Consider the following 27,599-nt stretch of genomic DNA (forward strand, 5'->3'; position numbering starts at 1 on the left):
TCCCTCAGGCAAAACTCTCTCTAAAATGACCATGTTCATATATTCCCATGGTTTCCACTACAATATTATTTAATTAAGAATATTAATCTGCTAGGCCACCAACTTTCACTGTCTTCTGGGTAAGTCTGAGCAGACAGATATTTTATTAAAATATGGGGAAACCTGCTCTTTTTATGACTGAGTTGGTGCAATAAGGAAAGTCGATTGCACAGCCTTGTAAGCTTATTTTTTAGCTATTCTTGATATGAACATGAGACTTATGCACCAGAGAGATCACTGGTTCAAAAGTTGCATGGGTGACGCCAGATAATATTTTTTTTGCTTTGCTTTTCAGCTACTGCTGTTGAATACTGCCCAAATACGTGTGACACATCATTAGTTGTATGACACTGTAAATACAGCACTGATCCCCATTTGGAGAATAAAAGATGAAAACTTGACGTTTGACAGGCATGGGCACTCATTTGCACGTGCCTGCAGCATGCATGCAAACATTTCAGTTGTGCAAGGAAATCAGTCTAGACACTGACACGACCAGTTCAGCCACATTACACCAGCCTGCCCGAATAGCGCCTCGGGGTTGCAGCCTGCTGCCCTTTTCCCCTCTCCCATGGGACAGAGAACTGCATGAACTGCTATGGCAGCCCCTGGTCACCTCCTTTCCTGTAGTTCCAAACCTCTTTAGATCCTCGAGCCAATCTGTGATGGCTCCTCTTCACCAAGAGATGTACCCAACCCAGGATGGGGAGGAACACGATCGTTTTGGCCATGGATGTGTTTCTGGTCATGGGAGTACCATCAAAAATAGCTCTTGAGGGCCACCACTGACCATGCAGCCAGTAACCCCTCTTTTGAAGGACTCATTGTTGTATTAGATGGTATTATTTTCAAGGTCTGGGTGAGCACAACTTAAGCAGTGGTCTAGGCAGACCCATGGAGGCCTGTGGAAAGGCTGGGTGACGTTAAATTGTGGCAGGTAGGAAGTCCTCTGCCTGTAGGTGTGACATCCAAGGCCTAAGGGGGAAGTTTTAGCCATTTTTCTTCCTGTATGATGTTAAGCAACAGGCAGTAAATATGGCATTCATTAAAATTACCTTGTATACTTTTAACAGCCTTGATAATCAGATTTCTGCCACTGTATCGGAAAGAAAAGTTTGTTTTTTATTCAAGGCCTTGTAAAACCTTAATTTCTCCCTCATGCACTGGAGATGCCTGAAGTTTTCTAACGTTTTTAGTATTTCTTAGCAGTCTTTTTTTTTTCCCCATCAAAGCCCTGATCTCCTCTGAAAGATGTATCAAATAACTGAGTGGAGATTCACATTTCTCCGTGTGCAAGGGATAAACTGGTCGCTCTAACGGGCAGCACTAAACCTGTGGTTTTCTCTCTCTTTATACACAAAAGGGGTCGGATCCTGCCCTCCCTCCCGGTGGCACTGCTAGGCAGAAACCCTCGAGAGGAACCACAAGGTTTGCAGCTGGGGCTGCAACGTGCCTCCTTGCAGCTCGAGCATCACAGCTCGTCCTCCACCCAGGAACACCGCTCTATTTCTGAACGTCAGCAAACACTGCAGACAACCTCTGGCACTTGTGGAAGATCAAAGTCCCCTTTTTCAATCTTGAATCTAACTGGAAGCAAGATCCCCACTCTGAGAAAAGCTAAGAGCGTTGCGGAGGCGTCGCTTGAGTCCCCAGAAGATGAAGGGCAAGAAGCGTGACGGCAACCGACTGTAGAGTATGGCAGAAAAGTTCAGTCCGCGGCCACATAATGTACACAGCCAGGTCTTTTAGTCATTCTGCCTGTGCCCACATGCCAGGCACTCACGTCTGAATACACACAGACAAGCAAGGGCTGCAGGGCAAGTACGCGGTGGTACAGCTGCCACGGTCCCAGCCGAGCCTCTCCCGGAGGTGTTGCTGGGGGCACAATTGCAAAAATAACCCATTTGACAACACAGAGCATCAGGAGGCTCCGACTCAAAGGTAACCTGTTTCGGGCCAAACAAAGCATTTCCTCAGCATCAAGCCCATCAAGTTTTTTGAACGAAGTCAGCGCATTGCACAGAGAGCCAGCAGGAACCTGCTCCACTACCCTCCAACCCTCGGCCCAGATGGAGACATGTGGCATCTCTGAGAAGGCAGAGCGCGCTAGGACCGCAGAGTTTTTTGCAGCTGTTTGTTTGAGAAACAAAGCTTCCCTCCTCCAAGATGAAAGAAATCAAGGAGTCTACGCTAATCAAATCCTACATGCCTGCTGGCTGAAGTTCAGCTTGTCAGTGATGCAGCTCAGTGGAGTGATCAACATTTCCAGCTCTATGAGCTTGGTGGAAGGGGAAAACACGACAGCAAGAAATTCACCTGGCTGCGAGTCAAACAGGTGTATGGCAGCACCATCCAAGATTATAATAATATCTTGCAAACATGCAAAAAATAGATGTAATAAGACTGATTCTTTGGTTTTCATTAATGAATCATAAAAGCTTGCTTTACATTACACATGCTTTTTTGGCATATGCTGCTAATATTTCCACACTTGCAAGGTTGGAGTTTTCATACTGAGCCTCCCTCCCCTAAGGTTCCTCATTTTTGGCAAGATTTACAAGGTGACTGTGTGCCATGACAGGCTCTATCTTACTTTGGGGCAATCAGATTACTTCTCACAGATGGTTTTATTACTGAGACCATTACAGATGAATTGCACAGTATGTAAATGTATATTTGTTTGATAAAAAAAGTCTCAGTTCCTCACTGCGTCTTGTCTATGTTCCTAAACATACTTCCTCTCTCCTGCATCATTCCAAAGCACAATTTGTCCAATCTTTACCCTAAAGTGACTCAGCTACTTTCTGATAGGCATCTTAAGTACATATTAACTAAGGAAATAGACTTTCTTGAGCTACTGGATTGAAATGTGGGAGAACAAACCTTAGCCTTAACTATTGAAGTAATAAAGGCATCTATCTGTCAGGATGCCTAACATCACACACACCACAAATGTAACACACCAAAAAATAGAGAATATCACAATTACTTTAAAACATGCAAGTAAACATCCTTTTGTAGGGAAAAAATAAAAAGAGATAATTTTTTCATAGAATCAGGTTCACAATTTAAAAATAGACTGATCTGAAATGGACCTAGAGACGTTCGAATGATACATGCTCAGAGCAACACAACAGCTCTTCCACTTCGGAAAAAAAGGGCCTTTGACCCCCGCCCGCTGTGCAGTAATCCTGTTATCACCGACTGAGCTTTGCTCTTCTTAGTAAGGTTTATCTGAGGCCACAGAGGCAGCCTCTGCCAGTCCTGTTCCTATCTGCATAATCTTTTTAGGCAAAACACGGTCTTTACCTGAGAGGCGTCTGGGCACATCGGTGATGGCTGGAAGTCCTGTGCCTCGAGTGGAGGACAGGGGAGTTGTGGAGTGAATGGACGGTGAAGTCATCTGGCTCAAGTAGGATGGGTAAGACTGGTCATAGGACCATGGCGGGGATGACTGTGCCTGCCTGGGGTCTAGGGAAAAAAAAAAAAAAAGAATTTTTTTTAAAAAGGAAGAAAAATTGTAGGGCATCAACAGCCTACTTGAAAGAGGTGGGATTACCGAACACACACACATCAGTGCTATCAGGAATGAGAATGCAATGAGATACGACCTGCTCCTCTAGGACTCAACCCCTTCAAGTCTCACTCTGAGCTGTTCCTTCCCCATGATAATTTTTGGGGGAATTGAACGAAGCAGTGAGCAGAGTTCTAAAAGACCCAGCACCTGTGCTGCAAATTCCTGGCTTCTCTCATCCAGGTCTAACAGCATGTTATACCAGGACTTACCAGTCCTGTGGATTCAGATGGATAAAAGGACCATTAAGTACGAGACCCAGGTCTGAGCTTACGAAGTGGACTTCAGAGGTGGGGACACTCTACAGTCAGCACTTGGCATGCCTATCAAGTTGTTACCCAGTTCAAACATTACACAGTAGTGTTTTCAGTGCCGAAAATACTATCCAAGAAGGAAAATCACATTAATCTTATCAGCATCCGTCCAAAAATGTCACATTTGGATGCTGGCCCAATTACCTACAGTCACCCCAATTACAACATTATGATAACAAACGGTTTGGGTTTGGAATAACTATCGGAAGCCAACAATGCCTTTTGATGTACTTGCTACAGCTCACTATGGAGGAAATTATTTTAAGGATAAATACAATTTAGTTTTTGCTGAAGCACTGGCGAATTGCACTGAGTGCGAGGGAGACCTAGTTTTACTCACTGTTGTTTGGATTTATAAAACATTTGCTCTCGGTTAATATCTGGTGATAAAGATACCGCTGAATGCCTCATAAATTATTATTTTTATTTCTTTACAGTGATAAAAACAAAGCACTTTCAACCCCAAAGTTTGTTTTGGGCACTGTGCAATAAACAGAAAACTACCTGTGAACTGACTCTAGAATTGTAGCACATCCCTGCAAATCCCCCCCAATATTTTCAGTGAAGCATACCAGGTCCCCTCGGTTTGGAGAACCTGCTCTGTCACAGCACTGCTAAGGCCCTGCTTTGTAGACAGCAATGTGATAGCCACATGGCACAAGCAAAGGCATTTTTTCAGGAAATTCAACTTTTTTTTTCTTTTTTTAACTACTTTCCCTGCTCTTCTACACAGCAAAACCTTGTAGTTTCAGCTACTCCTTGTTTATTTTTTCTTTTCAGACATGGTTTTTTTGAAGGGATGTCTGGAAAGCAGATACTTCCTTGAAGCAAAACAACTATATAGGTATACAAAACCCCCCCAAATTTTCAATTTAATTTTAAGAAGATTTTCCTGGAGTTTGCTATTTATATTAGAGCTGAGTAATATAAGTGATTAACATAAAATCCTCAGAAATCCAAGGGACACTTGATCATTAAAGGTAATGAATTCTTTGTTTTAACAATTTCAGGGCTAGGGTTGTATAGATTGGCGCAGGTTCAAAACTGACTGACTGCTCGTTGTTATATCTGATATCGACATATTTCTCTGCCTCATTCCACTACTATAATTCACCATTCAGTCAATGGTAAATGATCTTCAACTGGGAACGGAAAGCCTAGGCTTGCTGGGAAAACAATCTTAAAATTAATGATGTGTCAGGAGCACAATCTCAAATCTGAGCTCCTTCAGACTCCAAGAGCTTTTCAATCTCTGCTTCTGAATCCAAAACAGAGTCCCTTAAAGGTTTGATTTTAGGTCAGCTCCAGTGCTGGAAGTAAATTATATAGCAGGTAAAGGCTAGGAAAAAAAAATCACGACAGAGGAGGTTTTCACAGGGTTTTGTTCTAAGATGGTGAAAACCTCAGGAAAGGAGCTGCCTTCTGGAGATTCATGCCACTTCTTATTGTGCAGTCCTCATGGTATGAGATCTTGAGCATCTCTGGCACCCTCACCACCCATGCTAGACTTAGTTTTACACCTAGCATCCTTAATCCAACAAGTGTAGATGCCTGTGTGGACCCAAGGAGGACAAATGGCAAAAAGTGGTCTTTCAAAGGCTCACATGGTCTTTCAAAACAGTGTCTCATACTGAGCTGTCAGGGGCAGAATATGGGGCTGGATGGACCAAAAGCTGACCCAGAAGCTTATCATATATTCTTACGACAACTAGCTTAAATTTATACACGGCTTCTGTAGCTCATCACAACATCAGCACCGCATTACCACATTTCTTTTATATATATATTTGATTTCAGCTCTTCCTGAGTCCAATACTGTAAGATTTAAACTGCAAAGTATTTTAGAGAAAGAGAAAAGAGAGGGTGGACTGTTAGTGAAGACATGGCTGAGGCCAAGATCAAGGCAGGGTGGGGAAGTTTTTCCTGGGGCTGACTGGCTCCAAGCTTATCTTTGGCCTGTTAGGAAACCGGAAACTGAAGATACAAGTTTCACGAGATCCTGGACTAAATGCCCTTAAACCCGCCTCTGCTCACTGATAGTGGCCAAGGTTTGCATGGACGTGTGAGGAGAGAGCAGCAAAATTCCCTGCCTTGCCAAGTCAGAGGTATAAACGTTGCTGCTCAGCGGCGTTGCACAACCCCCAGAGTAAAATGTCATGAGGCAGAGTCCAAAGCTGCCCCATCTTGTCCTCAAAGGTGGATGTGCAGGTGGGTCTCACGCAGCACCCTTTGGTCCCACCAGCAGATGTTCCCTGCAACATTGCTGGAGCAGAGACTTCAGCCATTGAGGCCCAACCAGCCCATCTCTTCTGGTCTTACACGCCACCAAACCAAACCTCCTGGGGGGAAAGAGGGTGCCAGGGGTGTCATGGGGAGGTCCCTGCCAGTGCTTCTGGGGCACCTCCAAGTGGATGCTTGTGGGAGAAAAACAACAATGTCCTCAGGAGGGTCACCTCCTCCTCGCTTGGGCACAGAAGGGATGGAGTGGCTCTTCAGCCATACCAGCAGGAATAAAATTACGAGTGGATTTCTGAGAGGTTTTCCTTGTTCTGCTACACCAAGGGCCAGCTTCCCTATTCGCTCTGGCTGGAGGGCTCGCGTGTGCCCGACCGGGACCCTGCGGGTCAGGGGCTTTGCACCATCACCCAAAGCACCACGTGCTCTGGCACAGCACATCTTCCCAATCACAAAAAGCCCAGAACAGATGAGAAATCCCAGAGCTCTGCGACAGAGCAAACGTGTATTCCTCCCTAAAGGAATCCCTCGAAAACAAGGGAAAATGCTACTACAAAAATACACTGAGCAGCTTGGGAGAAAGTGTCCCACCTTACGTACAGCACCCATGGGGAAGGGCTAGTTCAACGACTGCAAAGGAGGCAGAGGGCTGCTTTCAGTTGGCATTTGCACTTGAAAATTTTGGAGTGATTACTAAGAGCAGTCCTCCTTTTGTAAACATTTCTGTTATGCCTGCGTGGGTGTGAAGAAAAGTACGGCTTTCAGCATATTCGTTCACAATGAGGCATATCGTGCATATGCAAGGAAAACCTGGGCTGAAACAAATCAGCGGGGAGAGGTCTAAACTAATGCACAAACAGCTCTGCCTCATTTGCACTGCCAGGTAAACCTTGCTGGAGCAGGAAATATTGAGAATTGCTAATTATTTTGTGTCTAGGTTTTCCTGCCACATTTACAGTGAGTGGGAGGTATACATGGTTCTTGATGCTTGTGGTCCATGATTGACTGCATCAATGGACAATGGACATTGAAGCCTTAATGGACAGCAAGCAGTTTTAAAAATCAGTGTAAGATTGGATGCATTGTATAAAACTAAAAAAAAAAGAATTAAAAAAAGCCAGTGACCCATCCTCCCACTGAATACGTTGGCTCTCCAGCAACATGACTTCTCTTCCTTCAATGGAAATGTTCTGAAGGGTCAATGGAGAGAAGAAAGAAGCTGTAAATAGCCCTGAAGAATGAGTTTTTCCACTGGTTTGCCACTGGATTATGAAGCACATAGATTTACTATAGAAGAAAAATCAATTTCCTATTTCCTAAGCCGAGTTACATGATCAGAGCACGATCACAGGCTCACAGCTCCTCGGCGTACTGTCTACATCACCCCAACGTCGCATGCATGCACGCACTTTGCAAAACCAGTCTCATTTAAATCCGGCCATCAGCTCTAGCACTGCCTACTGCTGACTGTATTAGTGCTCCCGCCAATACGAAAAAGCAAGCTGTCTGGAGCTATCTTTGGTAAACACTTAAAGCAAATATCCCCACTTCTGATCTTAACGAAGCCAAGATGACTTACTGCATGAGTAACCCAACCATTGTTGTAACACCACTCCCCCAGCAAAACAACAACAAAAATGCAACCCGATTCTCTTCTCTGACTGTTTCTTGGGCACCTTCAAAAGCCCAGGGCTTGATCTGGATTGCCCAGTTCAGCCAATGAAGCCAAATCCAATGGAGTTACACCCCAATGTACAGAAGTGTAATTGAGACCAGATTTTGGCCTGAAGAACCTCTAAACCTTTCCCTGCTCCCCTCCCCCGAGTCACATTTCTAAAAGAAGAAAAATAAACTGAACAAGTCGTGCCAGTAGGGCAACTAAATTGTAAAGGGAGGTGGGGGGGCGGATAAAATTAAAAGAATAGTTTAATAGGAAGGATACAAGCTTTACCAAATGGAGGTTCTCAGTGGTAACTGGCCAGTCGCCTGAAGGATGCAATCAATTTGCATAAAATACAGCAGACTGCAGCACCCTTGTGTTTGTGGCAGCAGAAATCCCAGCTCCACCACCTCATCCGCTGAGTCTTGTAGCTTTTATTCCACGTTACAGTGAGCTGAAGGCATAATTCACCCTATAAGCCTATAAATTGGGCTATTTCTAAATTATCTGTTCCAGGCAACCCGTACTGTGTCTGATGCGCTCTCAGATTGATGTGCACCAGCAGCAAACCGGTGTGTACTTCAGAGTGCTGCTGGTCCAAGGTAAAACACACAGCCCCTGGCAGGGCACTTGCATAGTGCCGGTCTAATAACAGCTGCACAGTTTCTGTTTCAAACCTGCCCTGCAGCTGATGGTCTTGGAGAACGTACTGGTCTTTGAGGCAGATGCTGCATAGCTTCATATCCAGAGCCCAGGACAATGCTGTGGTGAGCACGGCTTTCTGCCTTCTCCCTGACTCTGCAAAAGGGCAGTGTCCAGCCCATTGCCTGCAAGTCCTGAACGGGGGAATTAAGGAAGGCCCAGCTGGCACCATCCCCATCCTCCATCTGAGAGTTGGAGGTGCTTTCTGCCCATGGGCTTCCCAGCAGACTCAGTGTACACCACCCCGGAAACCAGTCCCTGTCTGCCAGTGGTTAGTGGGTCTCCCCACTAACTTCCAGGTAAGCCATCTCTGAAGGCTTTAAATCCACTTCCTACAGCGCTAACAATGATGAGAAACAAAAGTGTAACATCCCTGAAGTGCATGGGAAGGGGAAGAGGGAAAGGAAAAAAACCCAAGATTTCACAGGACCTGCTTTTGAGTGCTGTTATTTCAGTGATGAAAGTCACAGGTTGCCTATAGATCAGACGGTGCCACAGTGGTGATGGAGCATGAAACCTCACTTAACTCCCACTTCACAGTCCCCGCAGCCCAGCCGCTGGGGTCCTCGCGCCAACCACATTCCTGCCATTACGCCCGTGGCTTTTTCTGGCCGATAGAAGCTAATCCTCACCCGTTGCATTTTAGAAAAACAACAGTTTTCCTCGTTTCATACTGAAACACTGCTGCAACTGCTCAGTGTCTGAACGGGAACGTAATCGGATATGTGAGCAAGTTGTGCGAGTGCCATTAGGGAAAGGGAAAAAAAAAAAAGAGGCAAATATACCAGTACCCAAATGTGAACAGACAGGATTCCTGATTTACAGGCAGCAAGCGGGGTTCAAATTGAATCTGCATTGCCTCAGCAAAGGCATCTGCTTATTGGACGATTTGTTTTTTAATGACCCTTCGATGTTGCTTTTGCAGAATCCTAGTTAAAATGCCATGTTGAATAAGGGCAACTCTGTGCCTTGTACTGCCACAGCCCGGCCCGCCGGTAGGCTTAGGACTGTGCCGTGATTTGAAAAACCTGTACTCTGATACCCTGGGAAAATAAACACAACCTAGACAGAGAAAAGAAATATAAGAGTGAACCCCAAAGTGCTGAGTTCTTCCAGACTCAGGTGTGGGCGAGCCAGGCTTTAAATATTATTTCTGTTTAATCATGCAATAGCTATGCAAGACCTCAAGTGGAACGAAACAAAAACAGTTTATGTGCTTACTAGTAATAATATGGATTTTGTCACGGGAAACCAGTATTTACTGTTAAAGTTATTGGGAATTAATTATTTTCCCTAAATTACTAGGTAAAAAGATTAAGAAACAAAGGTATTTCTAAAGGAATGCTTGGTTAATTCCAATAAAGGTAATAAAATAATCCTTGTTTTTTGGACAAGGGTCTGTTCTCCTTTTAATACATACCCGAGCCATACCAGCGCAGTGACCATGTTAAGAAGCCAGTGGGTAACTCCCACTGAATATCGCACCACAACAAGGAAACTGGTGGGGATGGACAGCCCAGACAGCTCACTCCCTACTACCACACCAAACAGGCGGGTGTTTAGCAATTTCCCAGGGTCACCTAACGCCCGATCAAAGAGGTGCCTCGTCTGCAGCACGGTTTGTCTCTCGTTGGCATAGTTTGTGTGGCAACGAGCATCTATTCATCTCAGAAGAACTCTGAGGGACGGTCCACAAAAAGCATCCACTTTGGTAGAACATCAAAGCGCGTAGAGCTTTACAGATTACAATCAACGTCCTGAAAAGCACCAAAAAGCCTTGTGAGGAAGCCAGCGCAATTCTCAGAGCTCGCGCCGATGTAACACGCTCACACTAATCGCCTTATTAAATGGGAGGGCTACCAGAAAGCTAATGAGTAGCCTTTGAGGGCTGGGTGTTCGACTTTTCTAAATTGAGGACGAGACAAGGGTGGGGAATAACATGGCAAATACTGTATTGAACCACAGCACAGCCCCATATTCACTGCAAACTTTAATAAGCAGACGAGTCGTCACTGCTTTGGGGGAAATGAGAGCAATTTGGGATTCTAAAGTACCCCACAACCATGAGTTTATCCATCAAGAAAAGGACATAATCCACAATAGATGGGAAAGTCAGCTTGCCTTCCTCGGTTCGGCTCACCTCCCTCTGCCCAACCAGCACCACATCTTCCCTCTCTCGATGAAGTCTCAGCTGGTACTTTGAACTGCTGACTTTTAAATTTGCAGAGAAGGCAGCGAATGCCACACAGCTTTGTTTCCAGACAGGCTTATTTAAAGCTCATCTGAAGTTTTCACCTCCCGGATCTATAAATGCTGCTGCTGATTCATAACGAGGCAGAGAAGTACTCTATTAATCAAACCCAGCAGAACATTTTCTACAGGAGGCATTTATGTGAATGAGAGCAGCATATGAGGTTACACTTAGCTAGGAAGAAAATTACAAGGGGATCTCAGTTCTCGTGCTTCAGGGCATAAGCTGATCACCAGATGGGGTCAGAAAGAATTTCACCCTCCTTCGTTCCTAGATATAGTATTGCACAATAGGTAAACTATGGAGGCATAAGGAAGAAGGAAAAAAGCTGATTATAGCCCCATTTTTTCCTGCTGCTTTCTCAGGAACTATGTCCCCAAACACTGCCAGGCAGAAGACAGTAGGTTAGAAAAAATATTGGGCTTTATTTTGGCAGTTCTTACCCAGAAAATGATATGCATAAGAGCCCTGACTTCACATGTCCAACTAATAAAACACTAAGCCCCGCCAAAAAACCTGCTCTGGGAAGCTGGTGGGCAGCAGGTACCTTGTTATGGGTACTATTGACATATTTAATATTTTATAAACATTTTATGCTAGTTAAAGCTAGACTTCTAGATCTGGGAGAACTTTGCCACAGCTCATGGGAACAACTTTTTTGTTTCAATTCTCTGAGTGCTTTGGGTTCAAATTAACCCACTTACTTCTCTTTCTTACTGCAAATTAATAAACCAGTGGAACTTAAAAAACAAGAAAAAGAAAGAAGAAGAAAGCCACAACACTTTGTTAAAACCGCTAAGTTTCAGCTGGTATCTTGTCAAAACCACTTGAAACATGAAACCAGAAATCTTCCTAGGTTGACTCAAAGACTATGTCTATACTAGGAGTGTTTACCGGTGAAGGAATACCAGTATATAAGACTGGCAAAGGTCTCCTGGTATAGGTGCAACCATAGCAGCAAAACTGAGTTTTAGACTGGTCTAGTAAATGGAGCCAAAAGTTTTGTTGATGGACTTGCATCTAGGTGAAGTTCTCCAACAGTTCTAGCAAGTGAATTGCTCAGGGGCAAGACCTTTTCACATCCTGGATAGACACAAATATGCCGGAGCTTGTTTGACACTCTCTTGAAAAAATTAACCAGCTCTGAATTTAGAAAAATGACAAGATCGTTTTATATTGTAGGCTTCCCAGTTTTGTTGCAAACTTCTGGCATAGCTGCAGTTAAACATCTTATTTTGGTCTTATAATCTGTGACACATGGTACTTTATGATTTCTCTCAGCACAATGAAGACTGTCTCTCAGCATGCAATCATAAATGTTGCATACAACCCTCACGAGCAACCTTTGGAGATTTCTCCATAACCCAGTTCGTTTATTGTAACAGTGGTCAACACTGGTGCTAGAAGGAAACCGCCACATGAGAAGATTGTATTATAATTCTGATAGAAAGACCATTAAATGCTGGCCGCTTCCCTCAACACCAGTGAAAAATAAAAATGCTGACTAAAAATGTTCATTCTAATATGTACTATTGCACACACAGATGACAAAGCAGAGCAACGTGGCAGTTAGAATTTCACCAGATTCCTACTTAATTTACCCAGATTGACTATTTTGGACTCTTTTGGACTTATGGAAAAAGGTATTTAAAAAAAAAGAAAGACATTTTCAGCTTCAAACACTATAGAAAAATCCACTTCCCATCTAGCTTTGCTTGGAACACATCTCTCACTCTGTAACAGCCTCTTTTACTGCAGTTGAGACACAAATATCCGTAAGCAATTACTACCGTTGCCTGTGCAAGCCAAACCTATGGTTCTGTCTCTTACCTGTAATCTGACTCTGTCCTTGTGGATTAAAAGGACTTGGTGCAGAGTTCAGAGAGGGCCGTGGGCTCTGGGTCGGGACCCCTACTCTCATACTGGGATGAGGAATGCGCCCTAAATCACTGAGGCGTTCAGAGAACAAACTAGGTTTAGAGTCATCAAGCTTCTGTCTGTGCCCTGGAAACAGCAAATCATAAAATAAAAGCGTTAATAACAAGATTTGGTAATTTAACACACCCCCAAAAAACACCCAAAATGGCCTCTAAGGACCTGTTATTAGATTTAATGGATTCATAGGTACCTCAGATACCCCGATAACACAGCGACATTGATGGGGTGATCTGTGTTTTGGGCCTGGTTGTGCTGGCGAAAGCCTTGTGGAGAACAACTGCGCCCGTACAGCTGTGTGACATGGTGCAATTTGGATCAAAATAAGCACTTACGAGGACACTCACACAAGGTCTTTCTTGTCTTTTTTTTTTTTTTTTTCTTTTTTTCTCCTTTAACTACATGAGGTAGTTTAAGGGGCAAACTCTGTTTTCCCTAAGCAAGCCTCATATGTAAGTACAAGTTATCAAGCGGGACAATTATTCCATGCCTTGTTTATATGTTGTGGATTTTTGCTAAGAAAATGCGAGCTTTTCTTCTCCCCTTATTTTTTAACTTTAACTCTGTCACAGTTAGTCATTAGCTTTCATTCCTCTGGGAGATTTTCCAAAAAGTAAATAGTCACTGTCATTTGAGAAGAGCAGCATTGCAAGGAAAACCTTCAAAGCTGCTGGCCAAGTCTGGGTCCTACATTCCCTTGCATGGTTGCCCTTCTTCTGTGTTCCTACTTCTCTCCCCCAAAACAGGCTAACTGCCCTGCTGCCATATGGCCACATTGGGAACACTCATTTTGGGGTGCTTGATTGTCAAAATGCAAAGGGAAAGAATGGCAAAAGCAACAGGATGCCCCAGCTGGGTCTGCTCATATTGTCATTGAGATGTTTTCAGTGTAAAGGCTTTACTTCTCTAATTGTTGTATTTTTGCTCCTAGGTTTAATTTCTTTCCACAGTAGTTATAGGATACTCCTCACCCAGTGGTGCCTTTGAATGTGAGGCACAGAAGGTGTTATTTCTATCATTCAACATATGGAGAAACAGGCATGCATAGAGATTAAGGTCAGGACTAATTTTACATAACTTTAGCCATTCATAACTCAGGCATGTAGTCTAAACTCTTCTAATGTAGACTTCCTTTACAGTTAATGGAAAGAAATAGCTACTTCCAGAGGGCAATTCATCTCATTTGTCTCTGACACCAGCCTTAAAATGGGATGATTCACCTTCTGAATTTGCTTTCTCTTCCTTCTGATCAGAGAGGGAGCACACATGACTAGTTTAATTAGACACCCTCACCTTTAGTCAACATTAAATGGAATTAATCTTACCCTAAGTTACCGACAAAGGTCACACAAAAAGCCTCTGGCAGGGCCGAAACAGGAGCCCAGACCCCCTGACTGCCACCCAGAACCAAGTCTGCCTCCATCCCTGTAAGCAGTGCTAGGGCACGGGCACAAGCAGTAACAACTGGGTAGGATATTTTCATGCGTTTAACAATAAGAATGGTCCCTGGTAGGGTTTGGGCTTGAACCCTTCCAGATGATCCACAGCAGCTTGAGATAATCTGTGTTTTCCCTCAGCAGTGTGAACACAGCCACCTGCCTGCAGGCCATGAGAGTTCAGCTTTGCAAACGCAGTCAGATTGTCCCATCAGTCTTAGGGCCAGAGGACAAAATCTGGCACTGGTTAATTTATTTTAAAAACATAAATGAGGCCATTGAATCTTGAGATTGGACTATCAGACTACCACTTTTTAAAAAATGCCTTTAATGGTACCTTTCACCACAGATCTGAAGTACATGAGTTCACATCATCTAACTGGGACCATGGTGCCTACATGACATAGAGGCAAAGCAATGTCAGTAGTAGGCAGCTAAATCCAAGCCAGATTCAGAGAAATCATGGTTCTAGATAGAGAAGTGAAGGATTCAGGCTGGGAAATGAGAAGAAACTGGATGGAATTTAATTTTGGAGAAACTTCTCTAGCAATTTAAAAAAATTAATTAGTTGACCCATTATTTTGTACTTTGAAGTACAATTTTTCTCCCCCAGGATGACTCAGTCTAAAAGCATGGGGTAGGCGGGAGCTTTCTCCTTAAGAAGAAGGTGCTGCTCAGTGTTAGGGCTGACATGGGTGGCTACTCCTCCCTTCAGGAGGTATCAATCACTTTAAATGGGGAATGATTTTTGGTGGGCTTGTAACAACTCCGGAATGGCAGCTTAATTAACGGGATAACATCTAACCTGGTAGTCTTTAGCATTATCTTTTCTATCTATTTAAATTACAACTTGTACAAGTTGGGTGCTGCTAAATCTGAAGAAACAACTTTCACACGCGCACGCAGTCAGCATTCTCTTGGGATTTCTCCTTCTCCATTCCCTTTTCCCCCACAATTTTTATGTATTTGCTACTCCCTTTGCCAGCTGTATTTGCCACTCTGTACTTTAAAGGCACCTCTTTCTCCTCCCCTTTTCTATTCTACTCATTCCTCATCAGATTTTGGCAAATTCAAGGGGGCTCAAAATAGGACAAACATGATTAGCCTACCTCTGGCCTCACGTGCCAGGGCTGAATGGATCCACCCCCAAAGTGAATTTATTTTGAATTTTTGTAGAAAAATCCTGTGCAATGTTCATACAGTGCCCTTTTTGCTAAAGAATCACTAACAAAGTGGTGCACAAGGTATTTTAATAGTCTTCAGATGACTCAATGAACACTTGTTATATAGGTCACCACTCCTGCATCAACCTGTGCCCGATAACCCCAGCTTTGTTTCCATCATGCTCTGTTTGCCTGTGCATAGCTTTGCTAGAAAACAGTTTATATTTAATTACATGTATTATTTTTATAATGAACTAGGTCTATCACAGAAAGACAAAATTCAGCAGGATAGCAGTGCACTTTAGCGTAGGCAGCGAGGGAAAAAGAAGAAAAAAGGGGGGGGAAAGAGGGGGGGGGAAGAAATAAGAAGAAAGATTCCCACATCTGGTTGAATTGAAACAATCTAGAGATGTGTGGGCTTGGGTGTTGTCATCTTTCCACCACCCCCCCCCCCCAAAAAAAAAAGTAGGGAGAAGAGAGCTATTTGCACATCTGGAAGACCCCAGGCATCAATGGAACTGCCAGTCCCCAGGAACCAGCAAGGGGCTGAAGGCAGACTTGCCTTCCCCTTCTGGACATTTAAAATTTAGGGTTGTAACACGGAGTCATGTTGTGACAAAGAGATCCACAGAAGGAGCCACACTCCCCCAGCGAAATGTCCCAGTGAGATGAGATTACGTTACAGCTTTGCACGTTATGGGTTACTACGCTTTGATAAAAGCTAAGACGTGCTCACACTGAAAGTAAGCAGGAAACTCAACAAAAACTTCATATGCAGGAGGTGCTCACAAAGAAGTGTAGGCAACTTAAATAAATCTCTTGCCCTGATTCCTGTGCAGAAAAAAAGAAAAAAATCCTATTAAGTACAGAGAAGCCATGAGGTATGGGCTGAAAACACTCTAAAAAGGCCTTCTGAGTAGCACATAAGCAGCAGCAATGAAATATGTGATACATGTTTAAAACTCATTCCACAAGCTGCTTTTCATCTCTCATTGATATATGTGTCCGTTGACAGAGAAATTCCTGATCCCAGGGGAGTGTGCTAAGAAAAGCTGTATTCCTTGGTCTCAGTCATGAGGCGTAATTTTATTTCAGGAAAAAAGATTAGGGTAGCAAGTGTGGATAGCTCAGGGAGAATCTGTGATCTGCTGCAGCCGTGAATACGTTAAAAAGCAATATAAAAGCTACTTAAAGAATAGAATAAAGTAATGTTGCAGTTATCCCAATGCCTGCAACACTGCATTTAGCGCTAGTTGCTCTGTTACAGAGATGGTTTTGTGGAATGGATTGGGCTTGGAGGGGGATAAAATGTTTATGGACATGAGCACTCCTGGATACAGAATGCAGTCAAAAAGATTGAGACTGACCCATGAGTCACTGAATAAGGATGGGACCCAGTGGCCATTGGGATAGAGCAGGTCATAGGCAAGGAGATGGGAAAGAGATGAGAAAAAATGAGAGTTAATAGGCAAAAGTAATACAAGCTGTTCTGATGTGTCTGTTGTCATAGTACAAAACATGTTAGATATTAGAAATCCATTATTCCCTCCAAAATGACGAGCAATATTTTAGTCTCTCACTGCTACTCGGCTATTTCAAGCCAAACACCAGCCTGAGTATTAGTTTCTGGAGACAGACAGCATTGCCATTAATCCACCCCAGTACCAATTTTGGCCATTTTACATGAATCAAACCAGAAAATAGTACAGAGAGAGGGCAATAAAGTCAGCGCAAACTGCAGCCTGCCAGATGGTGCCTGCACTGCTGCTTCAGCTCGCCAGTCCAGGACAGCCTCAGAACAAGTTAAAATGGCCCATAGAAGCTAATGTTCAATTATCACATCCCAGGCATGGCAGAAGATGTGAGGAGGCTTCATCTCCAGCTTAATCATTTCAGTTTAAACTAAATGAAGGAACGTCTCACAGATCAAAGCAAGGCAATCCTGAGTCTGCTGGATGTGATAACTGGAAAGGGACGTGAGCTCGTCTCTCATCAATGAACTTCCACCGCTCCACTGGAGAAGTCAAGATGTAAATCGGGCCATGGAAGAGGCTGACTTGCAGAATGTAAATGTGGTGTTGATGCTTGAAGATTTTTACCTCCTCGGGGAGGAGGGGTGTGCGTTTTTATCTTTCAGCTTGTGGGTGTGGAACTGAAAACTAATCAGATTATGCTACACGTGGCCTCGCCAGATGCTGACACTCAGGGACTCCCTTTCTTTGTACCGTGTACACCACCCACCAGTTTTTTTGTGTGTGTGTGTTTTTTTTTCTGGTACCAAGGAGATCTGGTTACCAGATTTTCAACAGATGCTTTTATCACTCTCAAGTGGGTTAGCTATTTTCAGTCATCGCCCAGTTCTATCTTTTTTGCTTTTGCCTTAACAACAAGAAGTATCGTGGGAGTCAGGTGTCTCCGCAAAAGAGCCAAGGGAAGGCAAAAAGGTCATGAAAGCAAGAACCTGGGCTCTCACCTGCTGGGGACACATTCGCTGGGACACCCCAAGCAGAATGGAGGGCGATGACCCAACATGAAATACCACCCTGGTTTGTGTTTGCTCTATGTCATGAGCATGCTCAGCATCAGCTGGTGAAGCCTGGAGAGTCACTCCATGGAGTGACTAGAGCTGGAAAGGGCAAACAAAACAAAAATCCTTCAAAAGCCAGGGCCAGTAACCGAGGCTTTCTATAGCTCTGGGTTCAGTGCTGAGATTGAGAAAAAAGAAAACTTTAATGGAAAGGGGGCTTTCCTTCAGGCTAAGGAGTGGAAGAAAGAAGAAGAATCCCCCAGTTTACAAGCTGTGAATTTATAGCCTGTACATCCCAAGCTTTCCCTGACTTCGAGAAGCACATCAGAGCCCAAGAACCCAAGTTTTGATTATTCCCACTGTTCTTCAAAGTGCTTTAAAAAGGTAAAGAATGGCACGGTTTTTTCATACTAACATTATATGTCTTTGAGACAAGCACTCTAATTGTGTCTCTTTTAACACTAGCCCACTAGTGACATATTTCTGTGTAGACGCTGTACAAGACAATTTCACACCACGAAAAAGAGAGGTTACATGTCCTCTGAACTTCATCACAAATTCTCATTAAATTCTCTTTAGATGTCTTCCTGCATTTCATCCCATTTGCTCCTGTGGATCAGATGTAACTGGCAGATACTGATATGGGCTTGACTGTGAATTCAGCTACAGGCCTGTAAAGCTGAGGTCAAGGGAGCCACATTTATGCCACGGAATTGAGACCTGAGCCTAAGGCTTCTTAACAGCTGCTGTGCAGGGACTGAATAATGCCGAGCATTCAGCATGAAGCAAAAATATTCATTGTTCTGTTACAAATTCCAGACAATACATCATTGCAGCAAGATATCGCTCCAAAGCAGTGTCAATCTATGCTCTGGAGGTAAAAATAAGAGAGCCATAACTCAGCAAAAGCCCAGAAGACACACATCAGCTCTTTGCAAGGGAAAATCTCTGAAGCAAGCCACAAGGGTCCCTCTTGTGTCCCTTGTCTTGTGACAAACTGTCATCCCCAGGCTGGCTTCCCCCCACCCAGTCCTACCAAAAGCACCCAAACCAAAGTTCATGACAGAAAAAACTCAAAACACAAAAGAGCCAAACAATTTTTACCCAGGAAAGGGAAAAGTTTGGAACCCTTCCAGTCTCTTGGGTAAAGACACAATTATGAGAAGAAAATATAATCCACCCAAGAGACATAATTACATAATTAGGCCATAGGCTGTGCATAGGAAAGGTTCTTATAGTTCATAAAACAAGGAGCTACATAGGTGCAACAACTGCAGTTAATTCACTCAATGGAAAAAAAAAAGTTTGTTTTTTAAATAGCTGAGGGCACCAGTTTGCATTAGACTGGAGAGCTTATTCTCCCGACTGTACACAGAGCCCTATTAGTGTCAATAGGAGTCACTCAGATGTAGGCAGAAAACAAGACTCTGCCTCTTTTTGTTCTTAAAAAAAGACATATTTTTTTTACCCAAAGCAGGTAAGCCCTGTAGCTGAAACTACTGCAGGGAATGGAAATAAATAAAGACAGAGGAACGTGCACCACGGATGGGCTCAGTTCCTATACAGCGGATCTAACGTGGCCCATTGCCAAAGTCCCACTGAGTTCCTCCTCCCTGACCCCTCTCTCCTGAAGGTCTGCAGACTATTGGTACAGCTCCAAAAGGGCCAGATCCACCTCCCAGGGGAGCCACTTATGCTACGGTCTTCCCAGAGCTGTGGCTCCAACCAGGGGTGAGCAGAGGCTGGGGCAGGTTTGAATCTCAGCGTAGAGGTCAAGCCCGCAGAGCATCTCTGGTGTTGATGGTCATCTCCCCATGGACTTACTGGGAGAAAAGCAAATGTCGACTCAGCTCATCTCGCAGGCAGCCCTCCCAGCATGGGACAAAGTCAGAGCTTCCAGCAGGTCGAAGGGAGGAAGGGGCAGGAAGGGTGAGGAGGAATGATCCCATGGGTGTGTAACCTGTGTCCCCCTGTGCCCATGGGAATGACTCTAATTCAGTCATTGCAAAGCCTTTGATGATATAAAGTGCTGCATATAAAGGTTTTTAAAATTCAGCTGGGGTCTGTGAAAAGCATGCATCTAGCTGTAAGACAGACCCAGAGGTCGGGGTTTTTCAGCAAATGGCAATAGCTGCGAAGGAGCCTCTTGCTCCCAAAATTTCTCTACGTAGAGAGGTGAAAAATGCCTGCTCGGAGCAGGGCTGCAGGCTGCTCCTCCGGCAGACAAGGGACTGATACGGGGCATGCGGCAGGGGCTGAGCTGCCAGGAAGTCTGCGCAAGGGAAGTTGTGTTAAAACAGCAAAACCGGAAGATTTAACGAATGAAACCAAAAAGGTGCTTTGAGAAAAAGGACAAGCAAAGCAGGAAGGGGTTTGAGTGGGACTGCTTTTGCACCGGTCCCCTCCCACCCTTCAACTCATCCCAGGGTTGCGGGATCCACGCTGCCCTCTGCTCTGCCCCTCTGTTGCGGTACGGCCACGGCCCGCCAGTAAATGAGCAAGCTCTCCCCTTGCTGTAGTGGGTTTTCTTTTCTTTCTTTTTTTCTCTTTGAAAAGCTTTTGAACTCTGACTTGGATCTTGAAGCTTGTTCTGCAAAGCTGAGCAACACCCTGTATGAACATCAGTACAAACCGTCTGGGTTGGGGAGGGAGCAGGTGGGACCCCCCTTGCACCATGATGCTCTGCCTTCACCTTTATCCATCCTTCACGAACACAAAGGAATCTGTGTGCACGTGTGCCAGGAAACTAGCTAAACATTGCCGGCATCACCGCTCAGAGACATTAAAGACAACTCATATAAACAGAGACTGTCACGCAAGTCTCGGTCCCTGCCTTAATTCCCTTTGCATGCTGGTATCTGTTACGGTCTCACTCGTCTCCTCCCCCTTTTTTTAGCAGACGGGGGGAAGAGGGAGAGCAAGGGCTGTCCCACAAAAGTGCAAGAGCTCCTCATTCTGACTTTATCATCCTCATCTTAACGCAGCAGTATCTTTTGAGGAATAAGGCTTTTTCCGCCCCCAAAGGTAGCTATCCTTTAAAGAGCCCACCAACTTCTGTGGCTTGCTGCGGCGACAGGCAGTAAAGATCATAGCAAACCAAGGGGGCGAGGGGGGGGGAGAGAAAAGAAATCTCCTTGAACTGGCCTCCCTCCAGCTGGCAGGAGGGGACGGTTTTCTTAACGCTTGCGAAATCTGATTACTTTAAAAGAATGAAAAGGGTGGGGGGGCGATGTAAACACAGCCCCTAAACCAGATTTAAGGCGCTTAGTTCAAATCTAGTCGAAGAGCTCTCAGATGCTATGCCGCTCTGCTCTCTAGACACCAATAAGGTGCATTTTCATTTTTGGTTTTCTTTTACACCCCCAAAACCAAGAGCGTATTGCAGGCTGAATGCTGCGGTTACAACGGGAATTCAGGCATGGAAGAAACAACTGTTAAGCAATAATAGATGGATGTGTGCGTGTTTGCACTGTATCTTTCAACAGATTGTTTTGGTGCGTTAGAAGACTACTGTGTTTATATCCATGCAGCAGGTTTTAAGCAGATTGTTTAAACTTGATTAAAGTAGGATATTTCTAAAATAACCTTACTAATAAAATTCAGATGGCTAAAGAAACCTGAAAACGTGGTTAAAAATAAAAAAGATGCCATTTCAATCTATACTGGCGGGAGTAACATGATATAAACTCCAAAAGAAAACAGTCTTTACAAGTTCGACTTGAAGGATTATCTTGTGTATCAGCACCCTCTGTAGCAGAGTAGCACTTATCCATGTATCCACCCATGTTAATGCTGTTGCACAATTTACTACAGCCGTGATAGACAGATAATTGCTTTATCCACCCAAGTGTAATAAACGGAGTCTACTATGTTAATCCTGGTATTCTTATTGTCTGCGAATGCCAAGTAAGGGAGAGACATACACTGAAAAACCTACCCTCTCCTTCCAAAACTACTGGAGTTTACTCACCCTCAGACTTGCTAAAGTGTTCTTATTGCATTCCACTCCCCTGCTTGCAGCGCCAAGTATTTTGAGTAGCGTCGAGTTATTGTTATATAAGGGGCACCTACACTAGGGCTATATGGAGGCAGAAGTCAGGATGTAGCAGCCTTGAAAAAAAAAAAAACAACCACCCTCAAACATCTTTTCCTACTCAGTAACTAAAATAGGCCAAGTATTATTTGTTCCTATGCATAGCACAGAAAACAATTAACCTGTCCTAAAATCGGACATCTATTCAGCTGGTGTGGAGTCTGTCTGACTATTGAGAAATGTCATTTAGCTGCTGGCCCATCAGTGTTTTCCACAAAAATCTATAATTTTTTTTTATTTTGAATGTTATAACCAGGCGTATCCTTTAAAAGGTTGACAGATTCCTGGCGGCTCCATGAGCTTAGGTTTGTGGTATCAAATTTGTAATGACAGTTAATGGATCTCGCCCTTTCTTCCTCCTGAAAGGTACAAAGAATCGGTGGTTTCCCCAGTAAAAATTATGTTTAATGCTGTTTTTTGCTCTTATTTATACACCTAACTGTGCAAAAAAGTCTCGTGCTGCTGGAAATAAATGGGTTTATTGGGGCAACTTTCACTTTGCAGAAGGTATCCAGCTTTCTGTGTAATCAGGGCACTTGCACAAGCACCTACACGATGCGCAAGTTTTGAAAATGGACAGCCTTAAGCAGCACATAAATGATGCAGCTGGGCTTAAGAGAAGAAAAGTTGGCCTGAAGATCCTGCCAGCAGTCCTGGAGGTGAGTCGCAGTTTTTCTCCCCTTGTTACGCTCCACCTCTATCTGCCAATGCCAGCAGGGGCATTTCTGTGTCAGGTGGAAGCCGGGATGGATTAACCTCTGCTTTCAAGTCTTTGAGGGAAAGAAAGCGTCATTTAAAGGCTAAAACACAGCCATAGGGGATACGTGGTTGGGAGTTCGGTGTCACAACGTTGCCTGCTGACTATCACTAGCGATAATGAAATGGCAGGTATTTTATGTGCTCTTCAGCCAATTAGTATTTATTATTTTATTTAATAACTTGGATGATGCAATACGAAGCACAATTATAAAATCTTGAGACGACATCCAGTAGGACGGAGTCCTCCAGGTTTTGGAGAAAGGGGTCAGAATTCAAAACGATCTTAGCAAGTTGGGGAAATGATATTTGTCATGGCATTAGCAAAAGGGCATGCACTAAAAGTTAAGTGCTTTGTACTACACTTTGGAGCAAGAAATCGAATGCTCAAATGCACCACGACAAGCCTATTAGCCAGCAGCACTGCAGAGGAAGATCTGCGGTAGCAGGGAGCTGCAAGTTGAACGTGAGTCAGTAATAGGATTCTGTCTTTAAAAACAAAAAATGAAGTAAATGCAGTTCTGGGGAAGATTAATGGCTGAGCTGCACAGAAGACATAGAAGGTAACTATTACACTCTGCTCAGAAGTGGTGAGGCATCAGCTGGACTGCTTTATCCGGCTTGGGACACCGCCCTCTAAGATACAGACAAATGAGAGAGAATCCAGAGAAGAGCAACAGGAGTGATAAGAGATTTAGAAAGTATGACCGACATGGAAAAGTTGAAAGAAATACAGTTGTTTAGTCTAGAAAAGAGACGAGCAGGAAAGGACATGATAAGAGTAAAACGTTTTCTAAAGAAAATGGTAATCAATTGATCTCTATGTCGGCTGAGAAGAGAACAAGAAAAAGCTGGCTTCGTTTGAGGTAGAGGAGATTTAAGAGATTAATGTATGATATTAGCAAACTCCTTTTTAAGTATAAAAGAAAAAAAAACACAAAAACCAGACTTGGTAAGTAAGTGGAAGGCACAGTCCTGGAGGATTTAAGAATTTGGACAGATGTCAGTGATGATCTAAGTATATATAATACTTCCTCTGAGGAAAAATGGACTAGGTCGCCTGAGGTTTCTTTTAGCCCTACTGTTCTAGGACTGAGTGATTGTCTGTGCTTGGTTGAGTCACGTACACAATATTTTTAACATGAGTACATGGAGTCAGGCAGCTCATGCTAACTCTGAGCCTGATGCTGCGAAATGTTCAGCATCTCCAGCTGCCATGAAAGGGCACAGTGAAATGCAGGCTGTGTCTGCTTAGGTATTCCAGACCACGAGGAACCTGAGTTTAGAAACGCTGGTCGTAAGTCCTCCCTGCCAGCGTTTCCTACGGCTCTAACTTCAGAATAACTGTCATTTCTTTGCCTCACAATGGATATTACAAGACCTATTTCACCACTAATTTAGCAAGTATGACTCTGCGTTTCCACTGGCTTTCAGGAGAGGCACAACGAAGTAAAAGCAGAATTTCATGCCCAATGCTCAAGAGTGTTCCTGCGTCCCCAGGTGAAGGTCCAGATGACCATTAACATGTCACTAGTCCACGACCACTTTTGGTTGCTGCTTTCTTATTTGTGTATCTGCTGGTTACTCGAAGGGAGATGGTCCCACGCAGAGTAGCCCTGGGCACCCCCTTCTGCTAAAACCTGTGTGCTCCATGCCAGTATGAAGAACAGGGGACATCAAAATGACAAACTTCTTGAGGAAAAAAAAACCAAAGGCTAAGCCTGGAAGCAAATGTTTTGGACAACCTATGTCTTCTATGAGAGTATAGGGAACTCCTCAACACAGTGAGAGACTATAAAATCCTGGGATTTTCCAACAAGACAGCCTCATTATTTGTATTATTTCCTCCTGGAAGTGCTTCATTCATAACTAACTCCACTGGATATTTTTTTTTTCCTTTGGCAGAAAAGAGAAACTAAATTCTGCTGTGAGCTATACAAACACAAATCCCGTCCTTGCTACAGAACTCCAGCTCTACATACATCCATCTCACGTTAAACCCCCTGAGCCCTAAGGCTGACTGCCTCTGCCCCAGACCGGCTGTTTAATAACATCGTGCCCAAAACTCAGCAAAGCGTTGCAAGTGCATGAGATGCAAGCCATTGGCCTAAGTTAAGCCTGTCCTTACAGGCTTTGCAGGTTGCTAATTCAGTGCCTAAGCCAGGTGTTTAACCTGCCCAGGGGCGATGCCTTGTACCGAAAGCCCCAGGGGGGACAGCGGGGAGGGAGGTGAGTGACACAACTGCATTTGGCTGTGAGGAATGTAATTTTTTTTTGAAGGGCTCTGGCAGGGGGCTGACCCTTTTGCCGACAGTTGTAAAGTTTGTTTAGTAACGGGGAGCCTCCCGTGAACTTAAAACCAATAGGAAAATAGAGTCCTGGAGAATAAATCTCGCCCCCTGCCCCGGTTGCCTGCACGTTTGGCTACCAGAAGGTAACAAATCCCCAGGAATGCAGGCGGTGGGGGGGATGCGCCTGCGAGATGGAGCTGGAGGGTGGCCAACATAAGCAGTGGGCAATGCCATTCACGGCACGGCAAACTGCGCTGATGAACACCCGGGGAAAGCCTGGGAAAGGCTGGGGCTACCGCAGGCAAGATGGCCCCTCCAACGGCTCCGGCTGCTTCTGCAGGGAGCTCTTCAGGAGCTTGTCCTGTAGTATCCAAATACTTCTTCTACTGCTTCTAATCGTACTGAATTAAGTACAAAGTGGTCATGGCAGAGAAGGTCGGTCCAAACAGGACCTGATTTTTATTTCTGAATTCATGAATCTCCCTTGCCCATACACCACAGGATCTCAGAGGGCATTAGTTTTTGGTCACTGGACAGGACGTAGCATACGAGAAAGGGAAATCTCTGTCTTATCACCAGTCCCCTGAGAAGCACGATGCTTCCCCCCCAAGTTCATTTTTTAAAGATTATAGCTCACATTCTTTGCTCTCACCCTGCTGTAACTACTGCATTATTTCACTGCTAAACAGAAATCCACTTGGGCATTGCATTGTGGGTGCAATCTGCTGGCAAAAGGAAAAGCAAAGAAACAGAAGCTGTAAGTGCTGAGTTATAAAAATCACAAGTCGTTCAAACAGGCAGCTGTGAAGTTAATAGCTTTCAAAGATGTACACAAGCACATACATACCTATAGATACTCCCTATACATATGCTTTGAGCTTGGAAAGATGTTAGAACGTGTTGGATCATCACTGGCACATTCTTTGAATAATCTCTAACTATTTTATTATTATTTTGGTAAGTCATTAAGTTTGGATGCCCACTACAGTGCACCAGTGGAAAACATCTCTGCAATGCAAGAGTGGCAAGGATATTTTATTCTGCTCTCTTAAAACAGGCAGAAGTAACGCTGAAGTACTTAAATTCTGGAAATACTCATCATCCCCGTGCTATTAATATCATCTCAATAACTTGTTCTATTTAAAGAGAGTTCCTTTCTTTGGGTTTTATTTTGCAGGTGGCAAATCCTCATTTAATTCACAGGATAAAAAAGTATGAATCTACAATTGGAAAAATCAATTGTATGGGGCCCAAGCCATCCACCATCGGCCAGATAGAGGCTTTGCCACCGTCTTCAGCGGGAGGAAGCCTGGCCCTGAAGTCTTTACAGCTTACACAAATTTGACTTTTATTATTTGCTTTGTTTTTAATGTCATATGACTCATTTTAAAGGAATAATATAGCTGCTTCCACTGTAGTGGTTACAGTTATGTGTCTGCAAAGCCAAAATTTGATCCCTCGGTTATGGACTTTAAGATACAAGCTGTGTAGTATACCTTTTAGCCCTACCGCTTGCCTTTTTTTCCATGGAGAAAATAAGGCACGCTCAAGCCATTGGCACCATTTATTACAGGACAACACATATGTATGAGGGGTTTACTTTTTGTTTAAGCACAATCCTGATTTAATACCCTCAAAGAATAATGGAAAATAGAATGCAAAGTGCTCTTCCCCTTTTGTCCAAGAAAAGTAAAACAAGCAACGCCGGTGATGCTGAAGAAATTAGATATCTTTTAGTGGTGTGTTGCCTTGGGTTTTTTTACAAGTAAAACTCATCTGTCTCAACCAATTTAAATGAAGTAAAAAGGTAATAACAGAAAAGAGGGATGGAAAACTTTTTCCAGCTTCAACACAAACTGTGAGGAAGTCAAGGCTTAAAAAAAGAAAGTTATTTTTTTGTAAAAGTCTACAGAGAGCTCAGTGCTATGACAAAGGAAGAAATTTGGTTTTTAACTCTTCTCCAGGTAGGATGGATCATTCCTTGTCCTTTCGCTCCGGCTTCCCACAAGGCCCATGGGATTATTCTCCTCATGGCAGCAGAAAAGGAGTTCAACTGTCAGTGTCCCCATCACGGAGCAGTTTTTATGTACAAAAAAGTTATTCCTCCCTTGACAAAAGACTCAATGTGCTAACGACACCCTTTCATCAAATGACAAACATTAGACTAGGACTGAACCCAGTTTCTAATCCCTGGTGGATTTAGATGGCCAAACTACTGCCAAGGGTGATCTGCTGTCAAGTCTACCCCCCAGCGTCAGGCAGCATTTCTGACAAGACATTGGTTTAAAATTAAATATCTTGTATACAGGAGGAAAAATACACTCCCTTCTCCATGATACTGATAGTTGAATGCCTCATCTGAACAGGTGTGGTGGTAATTTACTTCCTGCACATCACTCAGATTTGACAGAGAAAAGTGTTTTTTCCGGTTTTGCTTTTCTTTGATGAAGTGTCTTGATAGTGTTTGAGAACGGCTGATATTACTGTTTGCTAATGTTTTGATAATGTTTCTTGCTTTCTTGTTGATTGTGGCATAAATCTTCACTAAAATAAATGGAAGCACACTGGTATAAAACTGATGTAAGAGAGAATTTACAGTGAAACTCAAGGCTCGCTCACCTAC

The 27,599-nt window shown here is 43.8% G+C and overlaps 1 protein-coding gene across 2 annotated transcripts in view; it reads right to left on the bottom strand.

Moving 5' to 3' along the window:
- The window catches only part of RUNX2 (RUNX family transcription factor 2), a 92,189-nt gene that overhangs the window by 26,298 nt on the left and 38,292 nt on the right, over window positions 1–27,599 (bottom strand). The window contains exons 4-5 of one of the 2 annotated variants that reach the window (XM_064448203.1): window positions 12,606–12,779; window positions 3,349–3,510 (exon numbers count right to left, since the gene is read on the bottom strand). In XM_064448203.1, coding sequence (XP_064304273.1) covers window positions 3,349–3,510; window positions 12,606–12,779 — 336 coding nt within the window. The remainder of the gene's footprint in view (window positions 1–3,348; window positions 3,511–12,605; window positions 12,780–27,599) is intronic. The other variant, XM_064448204.1, reaches the window with a different exon arrangement.

This window comes from Phalacrocorax carbo, chromosome 3, assembly GCF_963921805.1.
Source record: "Phalacrocorax carbo chromosome 3, bPhaCar2.1, whole genome shotgun sequence".
NCBI classification, from domain to species: Eukaryota; Metazoa; Chordata; class Aves; order Suliformes; family Phalacrocoracidae; genus Phalacrocorax; species Phalacrocorax carbo.